The 24,138-nt window shown below is 50.2% G+C and overlaps 2 protein-coding genes across 2 annotated transcripts; one reads left to right on the top strand and one right to left on the bottom strand.

Annotated features, from left to right (window-relative positions):
* The first annotated feature begins 1,503 nt into the window (after nucleotides 1-1,503).
* Nucleotides 1,504-18,310, top strand: CLSTN3 (calsyntenin 3). The gene is made up of 18 exons (XM_019548876.1): nucleotides 1,504-1,685; nucleotides 4,240-4,362; nucleotides 5,479-5,674; nucleotides 6,221-6,429; nucleotides 6,867-7,016; nucleotides 7,871-8,056; nucleotides 8,508-8,777; nucleotides 9,155-9,267; nucleotides 9,349-9,511; nucleotides 10,602-10,658; nucleotides 11,384-11,541; nucleotides 11,729-11,877; nucleotides 12,444-12,670; nucleotides 13,827-13,997; nucleotides 14,599-14,744; nucleotides 14,828-14,963; nucleotides 17,176-17,393; nucleotides 17,492-18,310. The coding sequence occupies exons 1-18, from the start codon at nucleotides 1,601-1,603 to the stop codon at nucleotides 17,672-17,674; spliced, it is 2,940 nt and encodes a 979-aa protein (XP_019404421.1). The 5' UTR covers nucleotides 1,504-1,600; the 3' UTR covers nucleotides 17,675-18,310.
* Nucleotides 18,311-19,449: 1,139 nt separating this feature from the next.
* Nucleotides 19,450-22,652, bottom strand: LOC109319372 (solute carrier family 25 member 33-like). Its single transcript, XM_019548878.1, has 6 exons — nucleotides 22,393-22,652; nucleotides 21,791-21,868; nucleotides 21,198-21,337; nucleotides 20,426-20,492; nucleotides 19,922-20,205; nucleotides 19,450-19,835 (listed from the first exon to the last, which is right to left on the bottom strand). Exons 1-6 carry the CDS (start codon nucleotides 22,434-22,436, stop codon nucleotides 19,639-19,641), a joined length of 810 nt encoding a protein of 269 aa, XP_019404423.1. The 5' UTR covers nucleotides 22,437-22,652; the 3' UTR covers nucleotides 19,450-19,638.
* Nucleotides 22,653-24,138: the final 1,486 nt, after the last annotated feature.

Genomic DNA, 24,138 nt, shown 5'->3' with positions numbered 1-24,138 from the left:
AGGAGCGGCCTGTCCTGACCTAGCACAGCCCAAGAGGTAGTGTGGCTGGGATCAGCTTCCTCGCAGTGGTTTCCACTCTGTGCTCAAGCTTGAGAAAAATCGGCAGGTACAAGCTTCTTCACAGAATTTCTCCCCTTCCATGCAGGACCCAGGAGAGCACCGAGTACCCGTGAGGCTCTTCACAGCAGTGACCCATCACTACCCACAGAGGAAAAAGAACAGCAGCTCTGCTCTTCCTCACAGCAGCGAGTCCTCCTTGCCCAACTGGGAGACACCATGGCTGTCACAGCTACGACTGTCCTTGCTCCACCAGAAGAGATCAGGGCAGCTATGAGCTTCCTCCTGGCTGTGCCATGTTTGTGCCCAACCAGGAGAGATCCTTGTAGGCCTCTGTGCTTCCTCATGGGGAGACGCCAGTCCTGTCCCAACATAGGAGAAACTCAGTAAGAAGATTCCTCAGTACAGGCACAAACCCAGAAAAACACCAGTGGTTGTGATGTTTAACCTGGAGAGATACTAGGCGCTATGACCTGTGCCTCAGAAATGCCTTGTTGCTGACCAACCCAGCAAGATATCCAGGAACTGTGGTCTTCCTCATAGCAGTGGCCTGTCTGTGCACAGCTGTCAGAGGGAGACAGATGATCTGCAAGATCCCTTCTAGCCCCTAACATCTATGAAACTATGACTGCCTGCTGAGGTGACCTCGTGTTTCTGAAAGCTTGTGCTCTATAATAGGTATCTATCTTGGCTGGTCTGCTACATGCCCACTTTATGGAAATAGGAGACTCCTCCCTAGCTGGCTCCTGCGGCCCTATGGCTGAGGGCAGGTGAAACATGGGGGCATCCGAACCCCAAGCCTGCAGGCTTGGGCCTGCATGCAGGATACCTGCCAAAAGATTTGGAAGTATTCGAAGCCCCAGGCTGGGGTGGAGGACACTTGCCCGTAGCAAGGCCACATAAGGTTTTTGAAAGATTCAAAGGTTTTGGACCAGATCTGGCTCATTCGATCTGGTACGTGAAAATTAAAAAAAAAGATAAATCTTGGATGGTCTACAAGGTGCATATCTGCCCTGTCGGCAGACTAGCCCAGCTAGCCACCCCTCCCTGGTCGTGGGTGGCACCACGTGAGGAAGAAGCAGGCTCGTGGGCACCAAGCAGGTGGCCTCCCTGAAAAGCGAAGGGGCAGAGCCACCCCGCCCAGGCAGAGGCCAGCAGGGCGCTGAGTGCCACATGGCAGACGCCCTGCCCTGGCAGGCTGGGAGGCTCGCCGGGAGACAGGCCCCCGAGGGGCGGGAAAAGCCGCCCGGCCCCGGCCCCGGCCCCTCTGCGGCCCGCTGCCCCACCAGCCTCTGCCCACATTGCAGCGAGGAGGAGCAGCCGCTCGCCTCGCCCCATTGGTCCCCTCCGCCCCTGCAGCACCTGGCTCCCGCGCCCCGCGCATTGGCTGCCGGCGCCCATCAATCAGCACCGGGCTCTGCTGACATCATGCTGCAGCAGAGGAGGGCTGGGCCGGGCCGGGCCGGGCTGGGCTGGGCTGCCGGGAGCCGAGCGCCTGCCAGGCGCTGTCCGTCCCTGCAGCCGCCTGGGACCGGGTGCCAGCATGGGCTGCCCGCAGCCCCTCGCCGCCCTGCTGCTCGCCCTGCTCTGCCTCTGCGCCCTGCTGCCCGCCGGCTCCTGCAACAAAGGTGAGCGCGGGCAGAGCAGAGGCGTGGGCTGGGGTCCCCGGGATGCCCGCCTCCCGCCTGCCCAGGCTTCCCACTCGTGTCCAAAACGACGTGCCGCTGCTCTCCCTCCTCCGCCGGGCTCCCGCCGCCCCTTGCAACTTCCCCCATCTCTCCGGTCCCAGGCTTGTGTCGGAGGGGCTCTCTGTGCCCCTTGCTTTTCTCCTGCCTCCCGACCACTGTCTCCTGTCCGCACCGCTCTGTTCTAGCTCTTTCTCACGCGGGCACCCTCGCCTGTTCTCTCTCTCCCTCTTCCTCCCCGATTCCCTCCGTGTGTTGCCACCTGCTTCCCTTCCCCCGTAGCTTTCTTCCTATGCCAGCATCAGAGGTAAAATGATGTATGTGTGGGTCCTCTTCACTTCTCTCTAATCCCCAGACCTAGGGCTGGCCCTCCCCATCACACCAGATTTGCCTGTCCAGCTAGCATCTGTTTGTCACCAGCCCGATGGAGAAATGTTTAATCTCTGGGAGCTGGATAGAGGGGCAAAAGTCTTTTCTGCACTGAATATGGGGCCACCAGCCCGATGGCTCATATATTCTGAGCACGGAGATTGTTGTTCGAACACGCGTAAGTGAGGGAGTGAGATGTAGGTTACTAGATCTATGGCTGTAGGCACAGATGCAGGAGAATTATTCTGAGGGACGTGGAGAGACAGAATGATCTTGGAGGGTGAAGAGCGCTACAGACTTACAGGGGCGGCGGTGGAGGAAGGGATGTCTTGGATAGAGCATCATGTTTGGGGGAGGTAGATTTGGCTCTGGGAGTTGACCGTGGGTTCACAGCTGTGGAAGGGTCGGTTCTGGAGAGGGGAAATATACTATATCACTGTACTGCGGTAGCACCTAAGAGGCCAATCCTGGATCAGGGCTACCTTGTCCCAGGTGTTTTCTGTTTCCCCTGTGGACAGCACTGTCTGAATCATGCACCCACCTTTGACAAGCAGCTTATATCTCCCAGCTTTTATCTCCACCTGTGCCTTCTGGAGATAGCCCAGAGACCTTCCCTGATCCTGCGAACCTCCCCCTCTTCCCAGATCACCCCAGTGCCTTCCAAATGACAGATGGATGCAGCAAAGGATTTATCCCTCTGACACCGGCTTGTTGCCCCAGCAACAAGACGTACCTGGCATTTATAACCATCGATTTTCACCTCAATATAAACCAGAATCCGGCACAAGGAGCAATGAAGGGGGGGGCTCTACTGTGAGGGGGGAGTGTGGGTCTTCGTACATAGGAAGGGGTTCCTTCTGCATACTGATAAGAATAAAAGGACAATGGATGTTACTCTGGATTTTCTACACAATGCAATGTTAATCCTAATCAATATGGCGAGATATAACTCTCAACCCACAGCCTGCTCTGCTGTGCCAGACTGTGTCTCTCTGCATACAGCCCTTCTGATGCATCTCAGTCCTAACCTGCACCCTGGCCTACTGTCCCAGTTGTAGGCTTTCTGCTCCCAGCTCCAGTGATGCACCTCAATCCCAATTTGTTTAAATGTGTGTAGCTGGCTTTGCCAGGGACATGTTGCCTCCAGATCTTGATGCCCCAGTGTTGTGCTAGGGGGTGCTCTGCTGCAGGAAAAGAATCCTCATTATTGGAAGTCATGCCCTTGATCTGAAAGGCTGTGCACCCCCATTCCCCAGCCCCACTACGCCCAGGCCATGTAGTCAGAGCATTGCCTGGTTGTAATGAATCTTTGTCTCCATGGAGAGGGTTGTTAGATGGGGGATGGAGGCTGCAACTAGGCCATTGCAATATAATCCTTGAAACCCATTTAGTAGAGATTGGACCGGGGGAGGGGGTGTCAATTTGTAACGATTTTCCTTCTCTCTCCAACTCCCTCCCACCTTCTTTCTCTCTTTCCCTGCCCTAGAGCCTGTGTGATAAAGATTAATTTGCTATTTCTGGGCCTGTGACATTTTTCATAGCCTCCTGCTGCCTTGATGCTGAGCCTGGCTGGGCTCCAACCAATGGGATTAGAATTTTGGGCAGTGAGCAGGGACCAAGGGTATGTGGGACCTGCCCTGGAGTCAGGGATGGAAGAGCAAGGTATTTAGAGATTGGGCCATGTGCATGGAGAGAGTGGCATGGTAGATATATTTATCTGGGCTCTAGTCCTTTGGAAGAGAACTATCAGGTGTGGTAAAGTTTCTCAGAGGAAACATCCAGTGGACCCTTAAATTATGACTTTATTGAGCCAGAATTATTGAATGTCTCCTTGGAATTTGACCCCTTTTGCAGCTTGAATGTTTCTCATGCTTTTCTCTGAGCTGCTTCTTGCCTGCCACTATCTTGCTGGCAAGGAAGAGCCCAGAAGAGAATGCATAATTTGGGGTGATGACTTTTAAGAACCACAGAGACAAGGACAATTTTCAGCATGCTTCATAGTCCACCAGGATAGGGGTGGGTGTTCCCAGCCAGGATCTGGTGTGGTATCATGCTCTTTCTCTGACAAATATGTCTCTGGGGTTAATAATTTTCTCTACCCCATCCCTGTACTCCAAATACCTCACAGCAAACAAGCACAAACCCTGGATTGAAGCTGAGTACCAGGGCATTGTCATGGAGAATGATAACACCGTCTTGCTCAACCCACCACTCTTTGCCCTGGACAAGGATGCTCCACTGCGCTATGCAGGTATGTGGGTAATGGGTTTGTGGGGAAGGAGTCAGGGAGGAGAGACTCGGGTCATCAGTGCTGGACCATGGCTAAAACCAGGGAATGATAGTTTTACACCACCTCTGAACTACATCTTAGGTGGAAGCCCTCAGCAAAGGGTAGAGCAGCCATTGGCCCAGTTCATTAGCCAAATCTGGGGTTCTGCAGGTGTTTTCAGCTAGGAGAAAAAATTGAGATTGAAGCCAGGGATTTCTGTAATGCAAACCTATTGACTTACAAAGAATGCAGACAAACTCCTGTTTCCTTGGACACAATAGGAATCAGACAGGGAGGGACTATTAGCAGCTCCAAGCCCTTTTCAACAAGCCTTCCATTCTGAAAGGTCTGTCTAGGCTTTTCTCAGGATCCCATTTGCAGTGCCTGCCTAGGCTGTGTTGGGTGCTTCTGCACTGCCGTCTCTCAGTTTATCTGGGAGGAGGATGCAGCACTTAAGGCTCTACCTTGGGGCTCAGGGGGCCCCAGGTTTCATCCCCTACTGTGTTGCACTCTTCCTGTGTGACCCTGGGTGAGTCTCTGTGTTTCTTTCTCTGCTCTGTTCTGTCAGAGGGAGCACTGTCCTGCCTCATAAAGGTGCTGTGAGGAAAATGAATGAAAGCTTAGGAGGCGTTCAGGTGCTACAGCTGTGGAGCCTGTATAAGTACTAACAGTATGTAAACCAGCCCACAGTTTATGTAGTTTGCACTAGATATTTACAGATATGTCCTGTAACTGGGAAGGTGCACTGGTTGGTCAGGATGCCTTCCCCCAGCAATGCCCATCATGGGCAGCACTTGTGGGGGGTGCTCTGTACCAATAATAGTACAGAGCTGAGGTAAAGAGACCCAGAGAACCAGGATTGTTCCCAAACTAGTACAGGAGGGCATGAAAATGGAGAAGGTGAGGGGTAAAGGAAGGAGGATGTATGTGAGATGGAATGAAAAAGTGGGAGGAGGAGGGGAAAAGGGGAGAAGGAGAAGATGGAGGGACTTAGGTATGGCATGATGGTGAAGGGCTGGGTGGCAAGGGAAGAGGAGTTCTTGATCTCCTCACCCGACTGTTTCTTTCTCCCCACTCCATTGCTGTCCTCTAAATCAGGTGAGATCTGTGGCTTTCGGATCCATGGGTCAGGGGTGCCGTTTGAAGCTGTGATTCTGGACAAAGCCACAGGCGAGGGGTTAATCCGAGCCAAGGAGCCAGTGGACTGTGAAGCACACAAAGAGCACACATTCACCATCCAAGCATATGACTGTGGAGAGGGACCTGATGGGACCAACACCAAGAAATCCCACAAGTGAGCCCAACTGGGGGGGTTGTAACGTGTTCCAGAAATCCAAGATGGAGCAGATTACACAAAGAGAAACAAAAGTGCTGTGGAAGTCCTTCCTTTCTTTGGTTGACAAGACCATCTCTGTAGCCTGGGTTTCACCCTTGTTCTCTGATGTCAGAAATTTCCAACAATTAAAGTGTGCACTGGCTGTTGATAACTGAAGGGATTAAATGGAGCCAGGCCCCTTAAAATGAGGGACAGTTAAAGATATGAGAGCTAGTGCCCTGTGCTGTTGTACAGGCAGAAAGCCCAGATTATATTGCTGTTACTATTGCTGTTTTCCTTTCTGGAATTGGGAACTCCCTCTAGATCTGTGGTGCTATACAAGGACCCAGTTCCTATTTCCTGTCATTGTCTCTCATTCTGCAAAGGACAGGACCAAAGCTGTGCAATTTAGGGAACCATTCTTCTGTGTTGCCATGTAGAAGACCTACAAGACCTAAGTTTTTTTCCAATCTGGTCTCTTGCTCCTCAGTTAGTGCTGCTTATTCACCTATCTGTCTCTTTCAGGGCTACAGTCCATGTGCGGGTGAATGATGTGAATGAATTTGCTCCAGTCTTTGTGGAGAAGTTGTACCGGGTAGCAGTGACGGAGGGTAAACTGTATGACCGCATCCTGCGGGTGGAGGCCATCGATGGAGACTGCTCTCCACAGTACAGCCAGATCTGCTACTATGAGATCCTCACCCCTAACATCCCTTTCCTGATTGACAATGATGGTGAGACCCCACCCCTGGACTCTGCGAGACTGCAGTGCATGCCACTTCCCAGGCCCAGCTTCACAGTCTCCTGCCACCTTTGCATGGCCTGTTCCCCCACCACATACCTGTGCTATGTGGAACTGGATCCCCTCTAGCAATCTGCCCTGGGGCAGAAACAGGAGAGATTTTGTTTCCAAAGGTGCAACTACATGCTACAGAGGAGGCATGAACATAGCACTGCATGAAGGCATGATTTTGGCTCTTCCTTGCTGTTATAATGAATCAAAAACAAGAGTGATTTTTTTTTTAAATGAAAATATTTATACTTTGTGTTTGTGTGGAGAGAACAGGAGCATTCCTCCTTCTCACTGACCCCCTCCCTTCTTTTTCTTTCTTTTTTACTTGCTCTTTGTGTGTCTCTCTGCTCTGATAAACCCTCAGTCTCTCTTCACCAGGGAACATTGAGAACACAGAGAAGCTGCAGTACAGTGGAGAGCGCCTCTACAAGTTTACAGTGACAGCTTACGACTGTGGCAAGAAACGGGCATCTGATGATGCCGAAGTGGAAATCCAAGTGAAGCCAACCTGCAAGCCCAGCTGGCAGGGTACAGAGCCTTCTGTTATGCTTAACTCTGCCCTCTGCTGTTCTTCACCCTCTGACCCCTCTAATCGTGGCCTCACCCCTCTCACATCTGGCTTCTCCTACCATTGCCCACCCAGTCCCTCTCCTCTTGTTCCCTCCCATCTCACACCCTAAATCTCTGCACCTACACGCTCCTTCCATCTCCCCTAACTCATGCAGACCTGCATCTTAATCTGTCCTGGTGGTATCAAAACCCTAACTCCTGACCTTTTACCTTGCTTACCAAATACCTTCAGGCAAATAGCTTATTGCAAATTTGAAAGTATTTTCATATAGGTGCTTAAATCCAGGCACAATCCATCAGATGCTTGTACCGTCATCACGTTACAAACTTTTTCAGTTATCAGGTCTGGTGTGTAGAGATGGTTGCCTGCATGATTGGTAAATTTCATGTGTCAGGTTCCATATATGATTTTTAAGTACTAACCAGTTGTATGTCATTATCTCAAGACATCCTGGCTTTTTTAGTTGTGCCATGTATCCACAGGTCTGGCTGAAGTCGGTAGGAGCTAGGGAATTCAACATTGATGAAAGTCCAGCATGAGCTGACAAAAGACGTTACAAATCCAAGGATTTTGATAGTGCAGTGCCAGAGCTATAAACAAACAAAGTCCATGCTTTAATTTCTTGTGAAAACTGCCCCTTCAGTGATCCCAGCATCAGAAAACCCACTGGATGCATTAATCTTTTTTTTTCAGTCTAGAAAGGCCCAACATCTGTTATTCCCAGGGAAAGATAGATGTGGCTGGTACATGCTGGGCCTCCTGGCTTTGGAAGGTCCTAAGCAGGACTGGGTTCCTTTTTTGTCCCTGACAGGTTGGAACAAGCGGATTGAGTACACTCCAGGTGCAGGAAGCCTGGCACTGTTTCCCAGCATTCACCTGGAGACCTGCGATGAGCCACTGTGGAACATCCAGGCCACAGTGGAGCTCCAGACTAACCACGTGGCCAAGGGCTGTGACCGTGACAACTACTCTGAGAAGTCACTGCGCAAACTCTGCGGTGTGTGTTGCTTCCTCACCTCAGGAAGCGAGGAGATAATACCCTGTGCTACCCCAGCTCAACAGGAGCCACAACAACATCCAAGGCAATTTGCTCCCACCAAGGGAGCCACATGGACATAGTCCTTGTATCTTTAGTACCCCCTTCAGATACCTCTGAAGTTCCTGCCCTGGGGGAAGGTCACTGGGACCTCCCTCAATATGGAGAGGCGTTTTGGGAATGGCCTCTGCATCCTGCTCTGCTGAAGGAGCCTTTGGCAGTTCCTTCATTTCTTTCCCTTTCTAGTGAAGCAGGCAGCTATCCCCCACTGTCCTGAGTGAAGCACAGGGAGCCCCTGTGCATCCTCAGTTGCCCCCTGTGCACATCCATCCTCCAGACAGATCCCACGGAGCCCCTCGAGTGCCACATTCATTTGATGCCATCCATGTCTCTCTTTACTATTCTGTGGTAGGTGCTGCCTCAGGAGAGATTGACCTGCTGCCTGTGCCCAGCCCCACAGCCAACTGGACAGCACGACTCTCTGTGCATTACAGCCAGGACAGCAGCCTCATCTACTGGTTCAATGGCAGCCAGGCAGCACAGGTGCCTATGGTCAATGGAGTGGGTGCCCATGAGGGGCTGAGTGACCATTTTACCCTGTCGTTATGGATGAAACATGCTGTGACACCTGGCAAAGGCAAGAAGGAAGAGGAGACAGTGATCTGCAGTACAGTGCGGAGTGGTGAGATATATCCCTGGGGACAAATCCCTGTCCTTCGTGGCTGACTTTCCTACCCCCAGGGAACCCTACTTCCAGAATAGACCCTCCTTCCAGCTGGGAATCTGTTCCCTGTTCTGGAACAGACTATCCAATCCTGTGAGGGTGCTCTCCCTACTCCCTTTCCCCCGCTAGTCAGGGTCCCATCATGAGTCTTGGGAACAATCTGTCTTCTCATGAGCATGGTGCAGGGTCACAGCAGTATGAATGGTTTCTTCCTGGTGTGGCTGGATCCCTCTCCTCAGGCCAACCAAGCTGTCTGAGGGCCAAGAGGAGTTGGCTTAAAGGATTCCTCTTTAGTGAATACATCTTTCGTCATGTGCCTTGTCTTGCCTTGGCAGAGGATGGCTACTCGCACTACTCTTTGGCTGTGCATGGTTGTCGAATTGCTTTTCTCTACTGGCCGTTGCTGGAGAGTTCAAGACCTGTCAAGTTCCTCTGGAAACTGGAGCAGGTGAAAAAAATATTACTTTCTCTTTTAGTCTCTCCCTGTTTCTTCCCTTCTCTCACTGATCTGGATTTCTGTTTGTTGTAGGTCTGTGATGATGAATGGCATCATTATGCCCTCAACTTGGAGTTCCCAACAGTCACGCTCTATGTTGATGGTGTCTCCTATGACCCTGCCCTCATCCATGACAATGGCCTCATCCATCCTCCCAGGCAAGAACCTTCACTCATGATTGGAGCCTGCTGGGCTGGTGAGTGTCTGCAGTTCCCATCCCTGTGCCCCTACACCTTTCTTCCTCTTCTCTCCCTCTCTCTCTCTCTCTCCCCGCTTCCCCACCAATGAATGGAGTAAAGGGGTGGGTTGAAGGGGAAGGCTCAAAACAAAATGTGCCTAATGCTGTGCAATTGCTAATGTAATAAGAAAACTATGGCCAGCTCACAAGGCATCCATAGCACCAAAACCAATATAATCCATTCACTCTATCAGCCCTCTCATGGGTTGTCTCAGCGGTGACTCAGCCAGCCATGCCAACAGCAACCCAGTGAATAATGGCAATAAAATAATCAGCTTTTGCACAAGCCCTTGGATGAATCCCATCTAAGCAATTCCTCAGTAGGAGTCCAGTTTCTGCAGCCTGTTCTTGTCTTGGTCTCTCTACTGTGGGTTTATTGATATGGGCTGGTCTACCATTAGGAACTGAATGGAGATGCCATTCTTAACAACCAGTGATTGTCAGATTGGGAAGTTTTGGCTGCAACAAACCAGGAGTCCACTAGGTACTGGTGCCATCACTTTCTCCAGTTCCCTCACTCACTCTACAAGGTAGATTTTAGTTCCTCTGTTTCAAGCTATCCAGAAATTCAGTTGCCATATAGATGCTTCACAGCTGATGCTACCAGCTGGGCCAGACACTTCTTGTAGTTACATTAGTCAGAAATGCTCCAGTGGCACAACGTCCTCTGACCATGTGCAGCAACAAGAACTGACTGCCCTGTAACATCCTCTTGATTAGCATCTAGTTTTCAAAGGGATAGGCCAAGTGGCATGAGAACCTGGCTGAGATCAATGAGAAACAAAACTGCTCAGTTCAATATTGTTGGAAGTAGGACAAATACCCCTGCTTTCACTTCCACCCCTGTCACTCAGGCTCTAGGTTTAGCCTTGTTTCTTAGCTTCTCTGGAACTGAAGGGCCTAGTGTTGAGCAAAATATCCCAGGGGTGTCTCTTTTTTTTCCTGACTAATGCTGCCTGTTCTGAATTCTCACCCTTTCCTGACCTTGCAACTGGCCAATTCCAGTGGGTGATGCTAAATCAATGGTATGAATGTCTTCCCTTTGCAGAGGAGAAAAACAAACAGAAAAGCAGAGGAAATGAGAACTCCACAGATACTGCGCAAGGTATGGAATTGGAGTGAGGCGGTTCACCCGCTTCACCACGCATGACTCTTATTCCCTTTTTGCACGGTGTTTGTCCCACTTGGCTCCCTTCCCTCCCCCATCTTCTCTAGAATGAAGGCCCTTGTTTTTTGGCAGTCTTTAGGCTGACATTTTATCTCTGTGGAGCATGAGAGGGCTGGTGGAAAGAACACAGTGCAGCTTGCTTTGGGGAGACTCAACTTGTTTGTTTTGTGAGAGGCAGATGTAAAATAGTGCTCACTGTTGGTCACCTGAAGTCAGTCTACGAGCACAATGATGACAAGAGAGAATACGACGGAGTGAGGCTGCTGCACCTGAGACTGTCTTCGGGGAATTCTACTTTCCAAATGCCCTCACAGGGACCACAGAGAGCAAAGCAAGAGGGGCCAGGGAAACTGTCCCTGTCAAGGGCTCTGGCTTGGCAGACATTTTTCTTGTTCTGTCTTCCTTAGTCTCTCCCTGTCTTGTCTGGGTTTCCCAGTCTCTCTCTTCCCCTCCACCCCCAACACATGTTCCTCTTAACCCTTCCTTTTGATTGTGATTGCTTTCTCATCCCACAATCCCCCTTGTCTCGGTCTTCCTGCTTTCCTTTCTCTCTGTCTCCCTCATGTTCTTCCTTTCCCTCTCTTTACTCCACTCCCTCTCTTTCTTTCTCTCTGCCCCCTGTCTCTGTCTCTCATGTCCTCCTCCTGCTGTGTTTCCCTTAGGAGACCCTCTGCCGATTCATCACTACTTCCACGGTTACTTGGCTGGCTTCACCGTGCGCCCCGGCAGCCTGGAGAGCCGGGAGGTGATTGAGTGCCTCTACGCTTGCCGTGAGGGGCTTGACTACAGTGACTTTGACAGCCTTGGCAAAGGGATGAAGGTATGCTTTCCCTTCCCCAGCTTGCATGACCCTCCTCTCCCCACCCCCTACTAGTCCCCTCAGGGTTTTGCCTGCTCTTGTCATGCCCCTGAATCTCCCTCTGTTCTTCCTTTGCATCTTCCTTAGCTACAAGTGTCAGTGTTCATCATGGAATACTAGGTTTTGTTCTTTCTTCTTCCCCTTATAGGTTCATGTCAACCCTTCCCAGTCCCTGCTCACTCTAGAAGGTGATGACGTAGAAACCTTCAACCATGCCATCCAGCATGTGGCTTACATGAACTCCTTGCGCTTTGCCACACCAGGAGTCCGCCCCCTCAAGCTCACCACCACAGTCAAGTGAGTGGAGAACCTCTCTTATCAGGACCTTCAGCTAGGCAGGCCTGTTGGGATGGTTCTCTTGCAGTGTTTAGATCTCTCTTGGCTGCTTGTTACAATTACAAGCAACACTTTCTGCCAAACGCTGGCTTATCATTTGGTTCCTTTTGTTGTTCTTTAGTTTCAGGTTGATGCTGTCCAGTGCACAGGGATATACTGGGGTGGAAAAAAAGAATCTGTGAACACCTGCCTTGGTGTCTTGGGGGGGTGGTACAGATGCCCAATCGGGGCTCCTGGTTATTATCAATACAACCCAGTTCACTCACATTGGTCTTGCTTCTACCTGTGAAGTGGGGCTCATGGTAATATTACGGTGCCACTCACTGCTGGGACAATTGTTTGCCCAAAATACAATGATGTGATTCCCAGAGCATGGCTGTCCAGAACACAGGGGGCTGTGGGGAAGTAATTAAAAGGTGGCTGTCATGGGATCAGCCATGACTTGTGGGGGCAGCACTGAAAGGGAGAGATGCTCCCCCTAAGACAGAAAAGGCTGAGACAGGTTCCCTCCTTTCCCCTTCTGTCAGGTGCTTCAGTGAGGAGTCCTGTGTGTCCATCCCTGATGTGGAAGGCTACGTTGTGGTGCTGCAGCCTGATGCCCCCCAGATTCTGCTAAGCGGCAATGCCCACTTTGCTCGTCCTGCATCAGACTTTGAGAGCCCTGATGGAGTTGCCCTGTTCCCCAGCCTCCAGATCACCTGCTCTGTCTCTCACCAGGTGGAAGCCAAGAAGGATGAGAGCTGGCATGGCACAGGTGAGCAGGATACGAGGAAAAATAAGTTGTTCACGAGCAGGAAGTGAGATAACATAGCAGGGAGTGAGGTTACTTAGAAATTGGGAGTGATGTTCAAAGAACGGATTATTTTGCTCAGAATTTGAAAGGCGAGGTGCTCAGAAGCAGGATGCTGGGTTCTTCTCTACAGTACCATTTTTTTCCATATTCCTTTCCCAGTTTTCTGCCTTGTATCTCTTCCCACACTTTTGCCTTTCCCTTCAACAGAATCAAACACCTTACATTTTTCCTCTGCCACTCCCTACCACTGAACCCACTCGGTCTCCTCTAACTTATCTGTAGTTCTCTCCTGCTTCCAACATTCCCCTGCCCCACTTCATCCCCTTTTAGGTCACCCATTCCCCTGTATTTCCCAATCTTTTCAACACCTTGCCCTCAGCTTCTTCTCACAACCCTCCCAGGTTCCCTTCCTGCACATCTTTCAGTCTCCTCCTCTACTTCTCAAGTTCTCTTCTAGTGCTCACATTTCTCACTTTGCTCACCAATTCCTGTTAAACCCCCAAAGCGACAGTCATCTTTCTTGAGGGCAGCTTCACTTTAGCTTTATTCTACATAAGAGGAATTAGTCTTTGTTACTGGGGGCGGTCTCACTTTCCCCATGCAGGAGGGGCTAGCTTGTCTGAGGGAGGGATGGTTTTAGTTGTCCTAAAAACAACGAGGTATGACTAAGAGATCATTTAAAAGACTGCTGCTAGCAACTTTGGGATTTTGGGGATACTTCGTGCCTGAGACTTGTGACACAATTGTGAGAGTCAGCAATGATGCTGTATCATCAGGACTGTTAGAGGCGAGATGTGCTGTTACTAAAAATCCCCAAGGTGGCGCATTGTCAGAACACGAAGCAAGCAGAAATAGTGTAACTAAGAATAGGAAGTGACAACCCTATCAGCAAATAACAACTTTACAGACAGAAAGCGATTCCATGCAAAACGTGAAGCAACAGGTTGTGCTGCACAATGGCATTGTGTAGTACAGATTTAACATGGATGAGTTCTTTCTTGTATTAAGCCAGTGTTGCCTACTCTCCCCATTCTGAGCAGTGGCCTTGCTTTTTTGGTCTTTTTGACCCGTGGCTGTCTGTCTCCTTCACCCTGTCCCTTCTGTCTGTCCATCTCAGTGACCGACACACGCATGTCAGATGAGATTGTACACAACCTGGATGGCTGTGAAATCTCACTGGTGGGAGATGACCTGGACCCAGAAAGGGAGTTCCTGCTTCTGGATGGGTCCACCCTACAGCAGCGGGGTTTGGATCTCATCAACACTTCTGCCTACCTCACCATTGCAGGTAAACCTTGGGCAGGGCTCCTGCCTCTACCTCCTCCCTTTCCTGTCAAACACTGCTGGGCCAATTGTTTGCCAGATGTTAGTGAGGGAGAAGTCTCTGCATAGCTCTTGAGTGCAGAGTAGGGTGTCCTCATTCCTGGGTGTCCTGAATGATGTATACTTTGAGGCAATGACATCCCAGGTTCAAGGAACTAGAGTATGCTCAATGAGCTCCTTTGTTTTGACTTAGTTTCACTTTATTCTTCATAGTTTTCTCTTTCCCTTTGTGGTTTGCATCTCAGAAGCCAGCAGTGTTCTGCTTCATCTTCCTGGGTTTTGCTTGATGTTGCTGGTTGTGTGTAGGTGGGATTCCTAGTATGGATTAGGAACCTAATGGCCACTGCTAATCCTTCCTCTCCAGGAGCATTTGTAACAGCTGTCAGGGGCTTCACAGGGCTTTCAGGGGCCTTTCAGGGAAGAGCCACCCCTAAGCAGATTCCTTCTCCAAGCCTTTCTTTAGGCTTCCCCACGGCTCTTAGACTCAACAGGAATGCATCAACAGGAGCTGTGGCATTTGGAAGTGGGAGCTCCCTTGCCACAGACCTGACTCTTCTGACTCCCAGGTGTGGAGAGCATTGCAGTGTATGAGGAGATCCTTCACCAGGTCTCATATCACATTCGCCATGGCGCTGCCCTCTATGAAAGAAAGTTCTGCCTTTCCTGCACGGAAATGAATGGGCGCTACTCCAGCAACGAGTTTACTGTTGAGGTACAAGGGCCCTGTGCATGCACATGTGGGAGAGCTGTGTTACAGTGAATATGAAGACAAATTCCTCTCTTGTCCTCCCACAGGTGAATGTGCTGCACAACATGAACTGGGCTGCTCATCCTAACCACATCCTCAGCTCTCAGCAGCTCATGCACCGAGGTCACCATCTACCCTCAGAGCTATCTGGGCACAGCTTGGCCAATGTCCACCGCAACTCCAGTATGTAACCCTGCTGCTGCCTTGCAAGGGCCTTCAAGCAGAATTGCTCAGACACCTGCATTTCATGCTGACCCCAGAGCTAGGAGACGCTGCATTGCAGGAAATGGCATGGATCAAGGGTTGGCCGCCTATAGCCACGGAGCCATTTGATCTGGCCTGTGGACATAGGGTTTTTGGCAGCAGTGGCTTGCCCGTGCTGCCTGGTGCCTACTCACCTGTCCACCCCTGACCTGAATTGGGTCAATCCAGCCCACAGTCTCAAAAACTTGCCAACTGCTGGTATAGATGGCTTATTAGGGGTGGGCTCTCTTTGAAATCAGCATTAGCCCTAGCACCTCAGAGTGGTCCTATAGTAGACATGGGCTCATGATGAAACATGAAACCAACATACTGGATGGTTCTTTGTCACCAGTCCCTTGGGTCAGGCTATTAATTCTGAAATCCTGGTAAAACTCTGTATCTGGAAGCCAGAAAGAAGATCCCTGAGTTCCACCCCAGCCCTACAGTTTCAGGTATGCAGATAGCTCTCTCTGGCTTCTTATTCCACGCAGTTATTTTTGAGCAGCCCAAACCAGAAATGTCTACATTTGAATTTTGGGTGAAGCAGTCCCCATACTGTCATTGTGCCGTGTGTGGAGCAAGGGTCAGCAACCTGGTCTGCAGAGCCAGTGGATTTGACACGTGGAGCAGAAGCTTTGGTAGCAGGGGGCCTTGGCATTTACAGATTCACCTGCACTGCAGTATGGTTGAGTGAAGGGGAGCTTTGCCCTGGCAGTGCTGCAGCTGGGTGGCAGGGAGATGCAACAGCAAGCAGCAGTGGCAGTAGCAGGGTCCTAGCACCAGCCCATCTCAGACTTGAGCTAGGCCAAAGCATTGCTGATGGCTGGTGTAGAGCACTTGGAAGCTTTTATCTGCCAGAAACAAAGAAAAGTAGAGTTGTGGGCTGATGCTGCCACATTTTGTGTGACCTAGACAAGCTGCATATTAACACAGATCCTGAGAGACAGCATAGTGTGGGGGCCAGAAACAAAAGAGCAGAATCAAGGCTCAGGCTGCTAAGAAACAACCACTGGGACTAGGTAGTCATCAGTAAGAATGAGGAAAGAGTTCCATGAAACAAGGGGGCTACAGAGATGGTGGCTCTGGCTTCTACAGTGGGAGTTGGTGGAGGCAAGGAGGAATGGGTTGGAGAGCAAATCAGCAACCCATTGGATATACCCCATCTACTTTATCCTTACTTTCCATTGGCAGTGTGGCACAAAGTGAGGCCATTTGACCACTGGAAGATTCCCCTTGCATTAAGGAGTCACTGGAAGGGACATGGAACTGTCAGAGTGACCCCTGCATTGATCCCAGCCCTTGGCTAGGCTGTCCCGGTTCCTGGTCCTGTAACTGCTCTACAGGGGTAGGGACAGTTGCTACAAGACTGTCCCAGTTTGTACTCTGTCTTCAAACTATCTCTGTAGTTTTAGCTTTACCTCTGCCCCTCCCTCCTTCAGGTGAGTCCAGTGGAGCCAGATTGGAGAACTGGCCTTTAAGTTGGTAATAGTGGATGAAGCGAGTCTGCAGAGAGTTTCAGTAAAGGACTGTGGGGGTCAGGACAGAGACCAAAGAGGGAGGGAAATTGGGGTAAGGCTGAGAGGGCCCATGAGAAAACCAAAGCTTATCTGTGCAGAGGCTGTGGAAGGAACTAAGGACCACTGCAAGCCTCTCCAGCTTCAAGAACAAAACGTTATTTTAAGCTTGCCTTTAATACACTTCTATGTAGAACCATCCTCCACCTACCCTTATACTCCCTTTCCCCATAAAAAGCTAAACCCTGCAAAAACAATGCTTCATGGCATGCATTTCTCCCCCAGTGGAGAGGATGAAAGAACAAACACCAGGTGCCAGGTGAATTGCAACCTTCTGAGGCACTAGGTGTTCATGAGGGTTGGTGGTCATGCATTGTAGGACCCCAAAAGGAACCAGACAGCAGGCTCGGCACATACATTATCCAGGGGTAGCTAGCAAGGATGAGATGCTGAGTAGGAAGCCCAGAACTGGACCTGCAGAAAGGCAAGGAAGAGCTAAGTCCAAATTCTTGCCCTGAGAACTCCCACAAGCCTCCCTGATGGCCTTGGCCTCTTAGGCCTAAACTTAAGGCAGACTGGGAACATGTGTTTACTTGATACCTGTAACGTGTTGCTTGTCTGCCCTTCTTCTCCCACAGTGGTCCCCAGTGCTGCCACTATCATCATTGTGGTGTGTGTGGGCTTCTTGGCGCTCATGGTAATCCTGGGCATCCTACGTATCCACTCTCTGCATCGCCGGGGGGTTGGACACGAGGCCCCAGGGGCCACCACAGGGGGCCAGATGGGAGCCAGCACCAAGGAAAGTGATATGTTCTGGGATGATTCATCCCTCACCATCATTGTCAACCCTATGGAGGTGAGAAGGGGAGCAGAGATGGGAAGCAGGGCTGGCATCTGAGTGGAGACTGAAGCTCTAGTGCTCTTCACTTACCCTCATGAATGATCTCTTTGCAGTCATACCAGAGCTGCCAGGAGAGGACAGCAGGCAGCAGGGAGGCCAAAGTCAGCGAAGGAGCAATGAAAGATGATGACGATGAGGATGACAGCAGCGACTCAGATACACCCGACACCCCAGGCACTGATGATGCACATGACCGGTGCCCCATGGGCAAAAGAGATGTCCCCCACTGTTACTAGGGGCCCTGCAGTGGAGGGAGAAGGGGAGGAGGATGCTAACCAGGTGGATTCCCCCAACTTGCAGCCTAGGGGGGAGGTGACAGCTTCTCCTGAGTCTTTCCCACTGTCCTTTTAATCTTGCCCTTATGCATATTTTCTCCCATTGTTTTTCATCTCCCTGCCCAACTTTTCCCTCTTCCTTGGCCATTTTCCCTGGGGGCACAGAGCCCAGCGAAAGGCACTTCGAGCTTCCCACACTTGTGGGCCCCTCTTCCTGTGTGCTGCTCCCCAGAAAGGCAGGCTGGGACAGGGGAACTCTGAGCCTGCACGTTGATTCCAGGAAGGAACAGAGGGGAAAGATGCACTAGGAAAGGAGAGCCCAACAGAAGTGGCTGACTGAGCAGAGTCTGTCACACCCCCTGTGTATTATATATATTGTATATTTTTTCAATGTTGTTGTTCAAGGATTATTCTTGTTTGACGCACAACCTTCCCCGCTCTGCCAAAAAACACAAAAACCCAGCCCTCCCCAAACTTCCAACCGAACCCTGCAGCTTGTGTCGCTTTGTAAAATTGTCAATAAACCTAAAACAAACAAGTGAAGGACAGAGGAGGGAATGAAGCAGATTTTAAAATAAAAGGATTTAAAATAAAACAGCCATGGCCTCTGATTCTTCTTTGGGAGAGAGGAAGCAGAGAGGGTGCTTCAGGGTAGCTTAGTCTCACACAGCCTGGCCTGCCAGGCAAAAGAACATGATTTTCAGTTCTTTCAAATTAGCACATTCCAGTGCTATTTGCCTCCCTCAGCTGAGGTCACCCACTCAGTCAAAACAGGTCTTGATTGTCAAGAATCTGGCCCTGGTACAGAAAGCCTGGGGTGCTGGGAAAAGATCAGTCTAAAACAGTTCAAATACTTTAAAATACAGTCATTTTTCTGTAAGAAAAACCCTTTCCTTACACTCAGTGCATTAATTAAAAAAATCTTTATCTCTACTCCCTGTATTCGCTATGACTGGGTCATTCACAGGCACAAGGATCCCAGGTCACAGTTACTAGCCCTAGTGTCACCATGCCTCCTGGTGGAGGGAATAGCAGAGAGGATGCTGCAGGTCCTTCCCTCCCCATGTTCCAGAACAGATCCAAGCAAGACAATGGACAAAGGAACACAAGCTGCCAACAGAGTTTTCCCACAGCAGGCTGTCCCCTTCTCAGCCCAAAGCCTCTCTTATTCCCCCATCATCTCCTGCAGTAATGGGGAAGGGGGTGCTGAGTTAACTGCTCAGCTGCTCAATGATTTTGGGGGGAGAGAGAAGGGAATGGCCATCTTTAATCCTCTAGAGTTTACGGATGCTGCCTGCTGATTACCTGAATGGAGGACTGTGCCATGGGATGCATAATCTGTCAATGAAACTTGAAGAGCTCCTTGAAAATGGACAACACATAAGCTTAAGAGTCTGCAGAGACCCCAGGGATGGAAGAAGACCTCTGCCTGGTACAGGATTTCACTCAGATTTCATTCATCTCCCCATCATTTGCTACATGTCGAGCCACACCCATTAGAGCCAAGCATTAACCCCAAGAGCAGTGGAGCTCCTAGGTTCATTATTTATACTTGTGTATTTTCTTCTCTCTCTTAAAGCCGTATGATTTTGTACTTTGCACTTTGAGCCCCCTGCTGTGCATAGTCTGGCATATGCATTGACATCTTGGAACACAGATAAGTTAGTGTCCCTGTCAAGAAAGCCCAGAGGCAGCACAATGCCCAGTGGATTTAAAGACACCGCGCGCACACAAAATACCATGACCCGGGAACACTATATCCTGGCAGCAGAAAACAGATGTTGCAGCAAATGCACTCAGCATCGCCCAGGTCCCCTGGTATGCAATGTACAGTGCCACTGAATAGAACATGTTAATTTCCAAGGCCTTGCATCCTCAGCCTACATCCAGCAGCCTCTCAAAGGGGCTGATGTGGGCATGCATAGTTACAATTTAGTGGCCAAGTGGACGATCAGTTCATAGGTAGCCATTGTGATAGCTGTGTTGGGGATCTGGCGGATCATTTGAGCCAGGAGTCCTCGGTAGAGAGCCAGCAGTCCCTCTTCCTGTACTACCAGATGCAGGGTCTGCACAAAGGAGCAATACCTGGACCCTTCTTCCCTTAGCCGTGTCCGGATAACCTCTGGAGAAACAGAAAGATAGTAATAATTGATTTGCCCTCCAGGCCTGGCTTTTCCTGGTAGGAGCTGTCAAAGGGGCTATGCTCACCGTGTGGATATGCAATACATGAAGCACATGTCTTTGAAACAGCAGCAGCTCCCATCAGTCCAAAGAAGTCAAGGGTGTCGGCAGGAAGACCCAGGGCTGGGGAGAGCAGTGGCTGCTGCTCCCTCAGCCGCTGTTTTAGTGCCTCGTAGATGACAAAATGGATCATGGTCTCAGAAACACCAGCATAGGAGGCACTTATTCCACGGTAAAATCCCCGCAGGCCCTCAGTGCGGTACACGCGCATGGCACACTGGAGGGCATTACAGCGGGTGTCTTCCTTTAGCCTGCAGAGACCAAGTGGAGTGGAAGATTAGAATCTTTCACTCAGTAACTACCTGCCCAATACCAGAGCCATGGCTATGCCTCCCCTGGCCACCCCATTAAACTGAGTGTGGAAAGTCATTAATATCTGTTGGTTTCTACCACGCGCTGAAAGTGCCGGTACTGTTAGCTGGTCAACTTCCCTAACTTCTTGTGAACAAGGTGGCTTCTTCCTCCTTTTACCTGGCTTCCAACTGCATCCTGGTCTTCACCAGCCAGATGGGGTTGGTCAGTGTTGCAGAGGCGACTCCTGGTGAGAATAAAGAAAGGATCAGAGCTTAAGGCAGGTGTTGGGGTGATGCTGAGAGCTCATGTGGAGTTACCATTGGATTGCCCCTCTGAATGATGGTTAACAGCCATTGCAGTATGCCAATTTGAGAAGGTCTCAGGGGTCTCTTGAGAAGGAAAGTTTCGAGGGAAAGGTCTGTTTAGCTCTCCCTGCCTTGCAAGGAATCCTCCATTCTACATCTCTCACTGAATTCTGCTTCCTGCTCACAGTCCCTGAAATCAGGAAAAGGGAGGCTGAACCTGAAGTGAGAGACAAGGATCAGCAAGACTTTCCTGAAGATGGAAGGTTTCAGAGAGAGGAAGGACAGTAGATGCAGGGAAAGAATCTGGGATGCTGGGGGTTGTGTATGTGGCTTGAATGACCTGCCTGTTTCCCCTTGTGGGGTGCTTTCTTTCCCTTAGTAATTGAGGGGCTAAGGCCTAAATAAATTACTTTAAGAAGGTGAAGGTAAATTAAGAAGGTGACCTGTTTCCTGCTAAATTTTGTTAACCCACGGAATTAGTTGTGCTAGGATGGTGTAGGAGAAACTGCTTTAGAAGGGTCAGTCAGCAAAGTAATGATAGGGTTCAAGCAGTGACACTGGGGTGGAGCACATTCCCCACATGCTGACAGGCGCTGCAGGCAGCAGAAGCCTATTGGTGTCATCTGGAGTGGAGAGCAGCTCACCTGCGCAGGCTGCTGAGACCATGTGCACCTTCTTGGACTCAGGTTCAAATATAACATTGAGTTTCTCCTTAGCTCCAGAGTAAGCAGCAAAATATACAGCCCTGGTTGGGGAGAGAAATACACCCATGTTTAGGAAACACCTGGGAGGAACAGCAACAACACCACGGCATGAGAGACTCTGCATTAATGCTACTTGGGACACCACTAACCCTTGGCCACCAGGTGTCAGTTTAACCCCACAAGCCAGGGTAAGGGGTTTCCAGTGTGTGCCCCTCTAACAGTCCTGGAGCCTGTACTGTGTGCTGGGCTCTGGGTACTCTAGGAAGGTATAGCAAGGCCCTCCAGGAAGGGTGAAGCCTAGGCAGATCCAACAGAATAGGGACAAAGCCAGACATGGGGCACACAGGCAGCACTGAATTCCAGATGCTGTGTGATCACAATCATGCAACTGCCAGCAGCAGCTGCTTTTTCTTGACCTTCCCCTCCACCAAGTTGGTGCCCAGGGTGGTTGTCCTGTTCACCCTGCCCTAGTTACACCACTGGAGAGACCTCTTACAAGGGGTGGGGGGTCATCCTTAGCAAGTTATTCTTACCTGGATGGGGCAACCCCAACTAGGGTTGGACCCAGACCTCGGAAGAGGGAGCCTATCCCTTCCTTCTCCAGGATGGTCCTGTGGGAGGGAATGAAGGTATCAGAGGAGAAGAGAGACCAGGCTGTTTGCTCTGCCCATCCTTCTGCCTCTCTCCTCTTTCCCCTCCTCCTTCCCATTCTCTGTGTCTTTCTCCCATCTCTCTCTGTTTCTATTAACATCCTCTCCCTCCACTTCTTCAATTTCTTCCCCTTTTTATTTCTTCAGCTCCTTCCCTGCACCTGCCCTCTTTTCCCATCTGCTGTGTTCACAGCCTGTTTATTCACTAAGAGTTGTAAACTTTGCCCAGATTCCCAAAGCCTGGAGACAGCCTAAACAAAAGGAGACAACTTTGTGCCGATGCCCTTTCTTCTCCTGGCCTTCATCTCCCAAATTTCAGAGCAACCCCCACTTCCATCATTTACGTTCTTCCTCAACCTGTCCACTTTTGCATGTCAGTCAGCCAGTTACTTCTAAGCCGGGCCGCCCCTCCACCCCACCCGCTTCCTTGCCAGTCCCCAAATGCCCTCCTGGTGCTAAATGAAGTCACCGCCTTCCCTGCTCACCTTAGCAGCCTGAGGACTCCTATGGAAGAAGGTGCTGGTCGCATTAATCCTGCATTCACCCCCTGCAGCTGTACCTCAGAAAAATACAAAGGTCGCAGGGCCAATGAGGAAGACTGTAGACGTGTCTTCACTACTTCCAGGGGGCAGGTCAGAATGGCTCCAGCTGTGCCGCCACATCTGGAGAGAAAGTCATGGGAGAACAGAGTGAGTAAGCATTACTTCTACTCAGCAACTGGGAGCAGTATTGATGATCCTCTCAACCCCCAATTATGCTTCCATAGTCTCAGTGCCCTAGCCTGCATCATACAAGGCCTCCTGTTCTGACACTGATTAACTTACTGATGCATTAGCTCAAACATTCCCTGGACAGCTGCCCTCAGGTGACAGGATCAGAGATGAGCTGAGTCCTAAGTCCATGGGGGAACTCAAAACCTGTGACCTTTGTTTTTGGAGCTGCCCAGATTAAATAGCTCAGAATCCAGTCCCACTTCAAGGTGTCCTGGTGATTTCAGGAGCTGACCTGCTGGTTTCTGGAGATTGTATCCCCTGCAGCACTGAAGAGTAGTCTTTGCTGGGCAGTGACAGGCCAACCTGTCTTTCACACATGACACATTCACTACAAGCCTCAACTTGCAGTACACGAATCCCTTTAAGACCATGATCTAGTCAGTCCTGCACTTTTGCTGAAGCTGCCAACTAAGGCGCCAGTTAACAATAATTGCCAGCAGCCAGCTATCCACCCAGCCAGTTTCAAGCACCTACACTGAACACCTTCAAGAAAAAATTGGATGTTTATCTTGCTGGGATCCTATGACCCCAGTTGACCCCATCCTGCCCCTTGCGCGGGGGGCAGGACTCGATGATCTTCCCAGGGCCCTTCCAGCCCTAACGTCTATCAAATCTATTTGTGCCTAATAGACATGAATGGCGTTTGCTTCCTGATGACCTATGATTGGACTGGAACTGGAGTCCTAAAAGGGGAAAGGCATCATATTCCTTTTCCAGTCTCCCAAGGCCAGGCACCCCTCGCAGCCTAAAGCCAGACTGGAACCAAACTGCCTTATGTTCAGTTCCCAGGGTTCATCCATTCAGTGGCTTTGGCTGTGGGCTCTGAGCACATCCAGTTGGTGCTTCAAAGGTTTTACCTAGATGAATTTTCAAGGGGTGACTCCTGGACTCAGTACTAGCAGGTAATGCAAGACCTTGGGTGAGCTCTGATAGTTTTTAAGTCTCTGTTTATGACTAGCTTCACTGTCCCCTGCTTTCTGCCATAAGGGACATGAATGGCAAAATTCTTACCCAAGATCCCAAGAAATGAAGCTGCCAGAGGTGTATGGGAGTTAAACACAGCATGACAACTAAAGCAGCAGTTCTATACCTTTTCATACTCGAGACACCCCTCGAACACCTTGAGGCAACCCCTGGAAAATGCCAGCTCTTAGTTTTCAATCATTTTTGACTACAGAATAACAACAGAGCCATTTTTCTGTTTGCAAAGAACTCAGAAAGATCACAACAGGTTTGAGAGTTTTTTATACTATGGACACCTACTTGAAATCTCTAGGTTTATCTTGTGCATCATGTTTGCACACCTAACAGTGCTAACATTGTGGGGCACCCTGCAGCACTCTTGAAAGGATTGCAAGGCACCCCAGGGTGCCACAACCCCTGGTTGACAATCACTGATCTAAAGCAATTAACTTGGTAAAGGAAAAAATGCGCCAAAAAGATTAGAGCTGGGTGTTG

This window comes from Crocodylus porosus, unplaced genomic scaffold (genome assembly GCF_001723895.1).
Source record: "Crocodylus porosus isolate Cpor-Errol unplaced genomic scaffold, CroPor_comp1, whole genome shotgun sequence".
Taxonomy (NCBI): Eukaryota; Metazoa; Chordata; order Crocodylia; family Crocodylidae; genus Crocodylus; species Crocodylus porosus.
The sequence above is the reverse complement of the archived record's forward strand: the minus strand, read 5'-3'. Positions and strand labels throughout refer to the sequence as shown.

Coding starts and splice junctions, on each gene's coding strand:
- CLSTN3 (XM_019548876.1), top strand. CDS start 1,601: ATGGGCTGCCCGCAGCCCCTCGCCGCCCTGCTGCTCGCCCTGCTCTGC. Junction 9,268..9,348: donor TCCTCTGGAAACTGGAGCAG/GTGAAAAAAATA, acceptor TGTTTGTTGTAG/GTCTGTGATGATGAATGGCA. Junction 10,659..11,383: donor CTCCACAGATACTGCGCAAG/GTATGGAATTGG, acceptor TGTTTCCCTTAG/GAGACCCTCTGCCGATTCAT.
- LOC109319372 (XM_019548878.1), bottom strand. CDS start 22,436: ATGCGACCAGCACCTTCTTCCATAGGAGTCCTCAGGCTGCTAAG. Junction 21,338..21,790: donor GTTGGGGTTGCCCCATCCAG/GTAAGAATAACT, acceptor TGTTCCTCCCAG/GTGTTTCCTAAACATGGGTG. Junction 20,206..20,425: donor AGGATGCAGTTGGAAGCCAG/GTAAAAGGAGGA, acceptor TGGTCTCTGCAG/GCTAAAGGAAGACACCCGCT.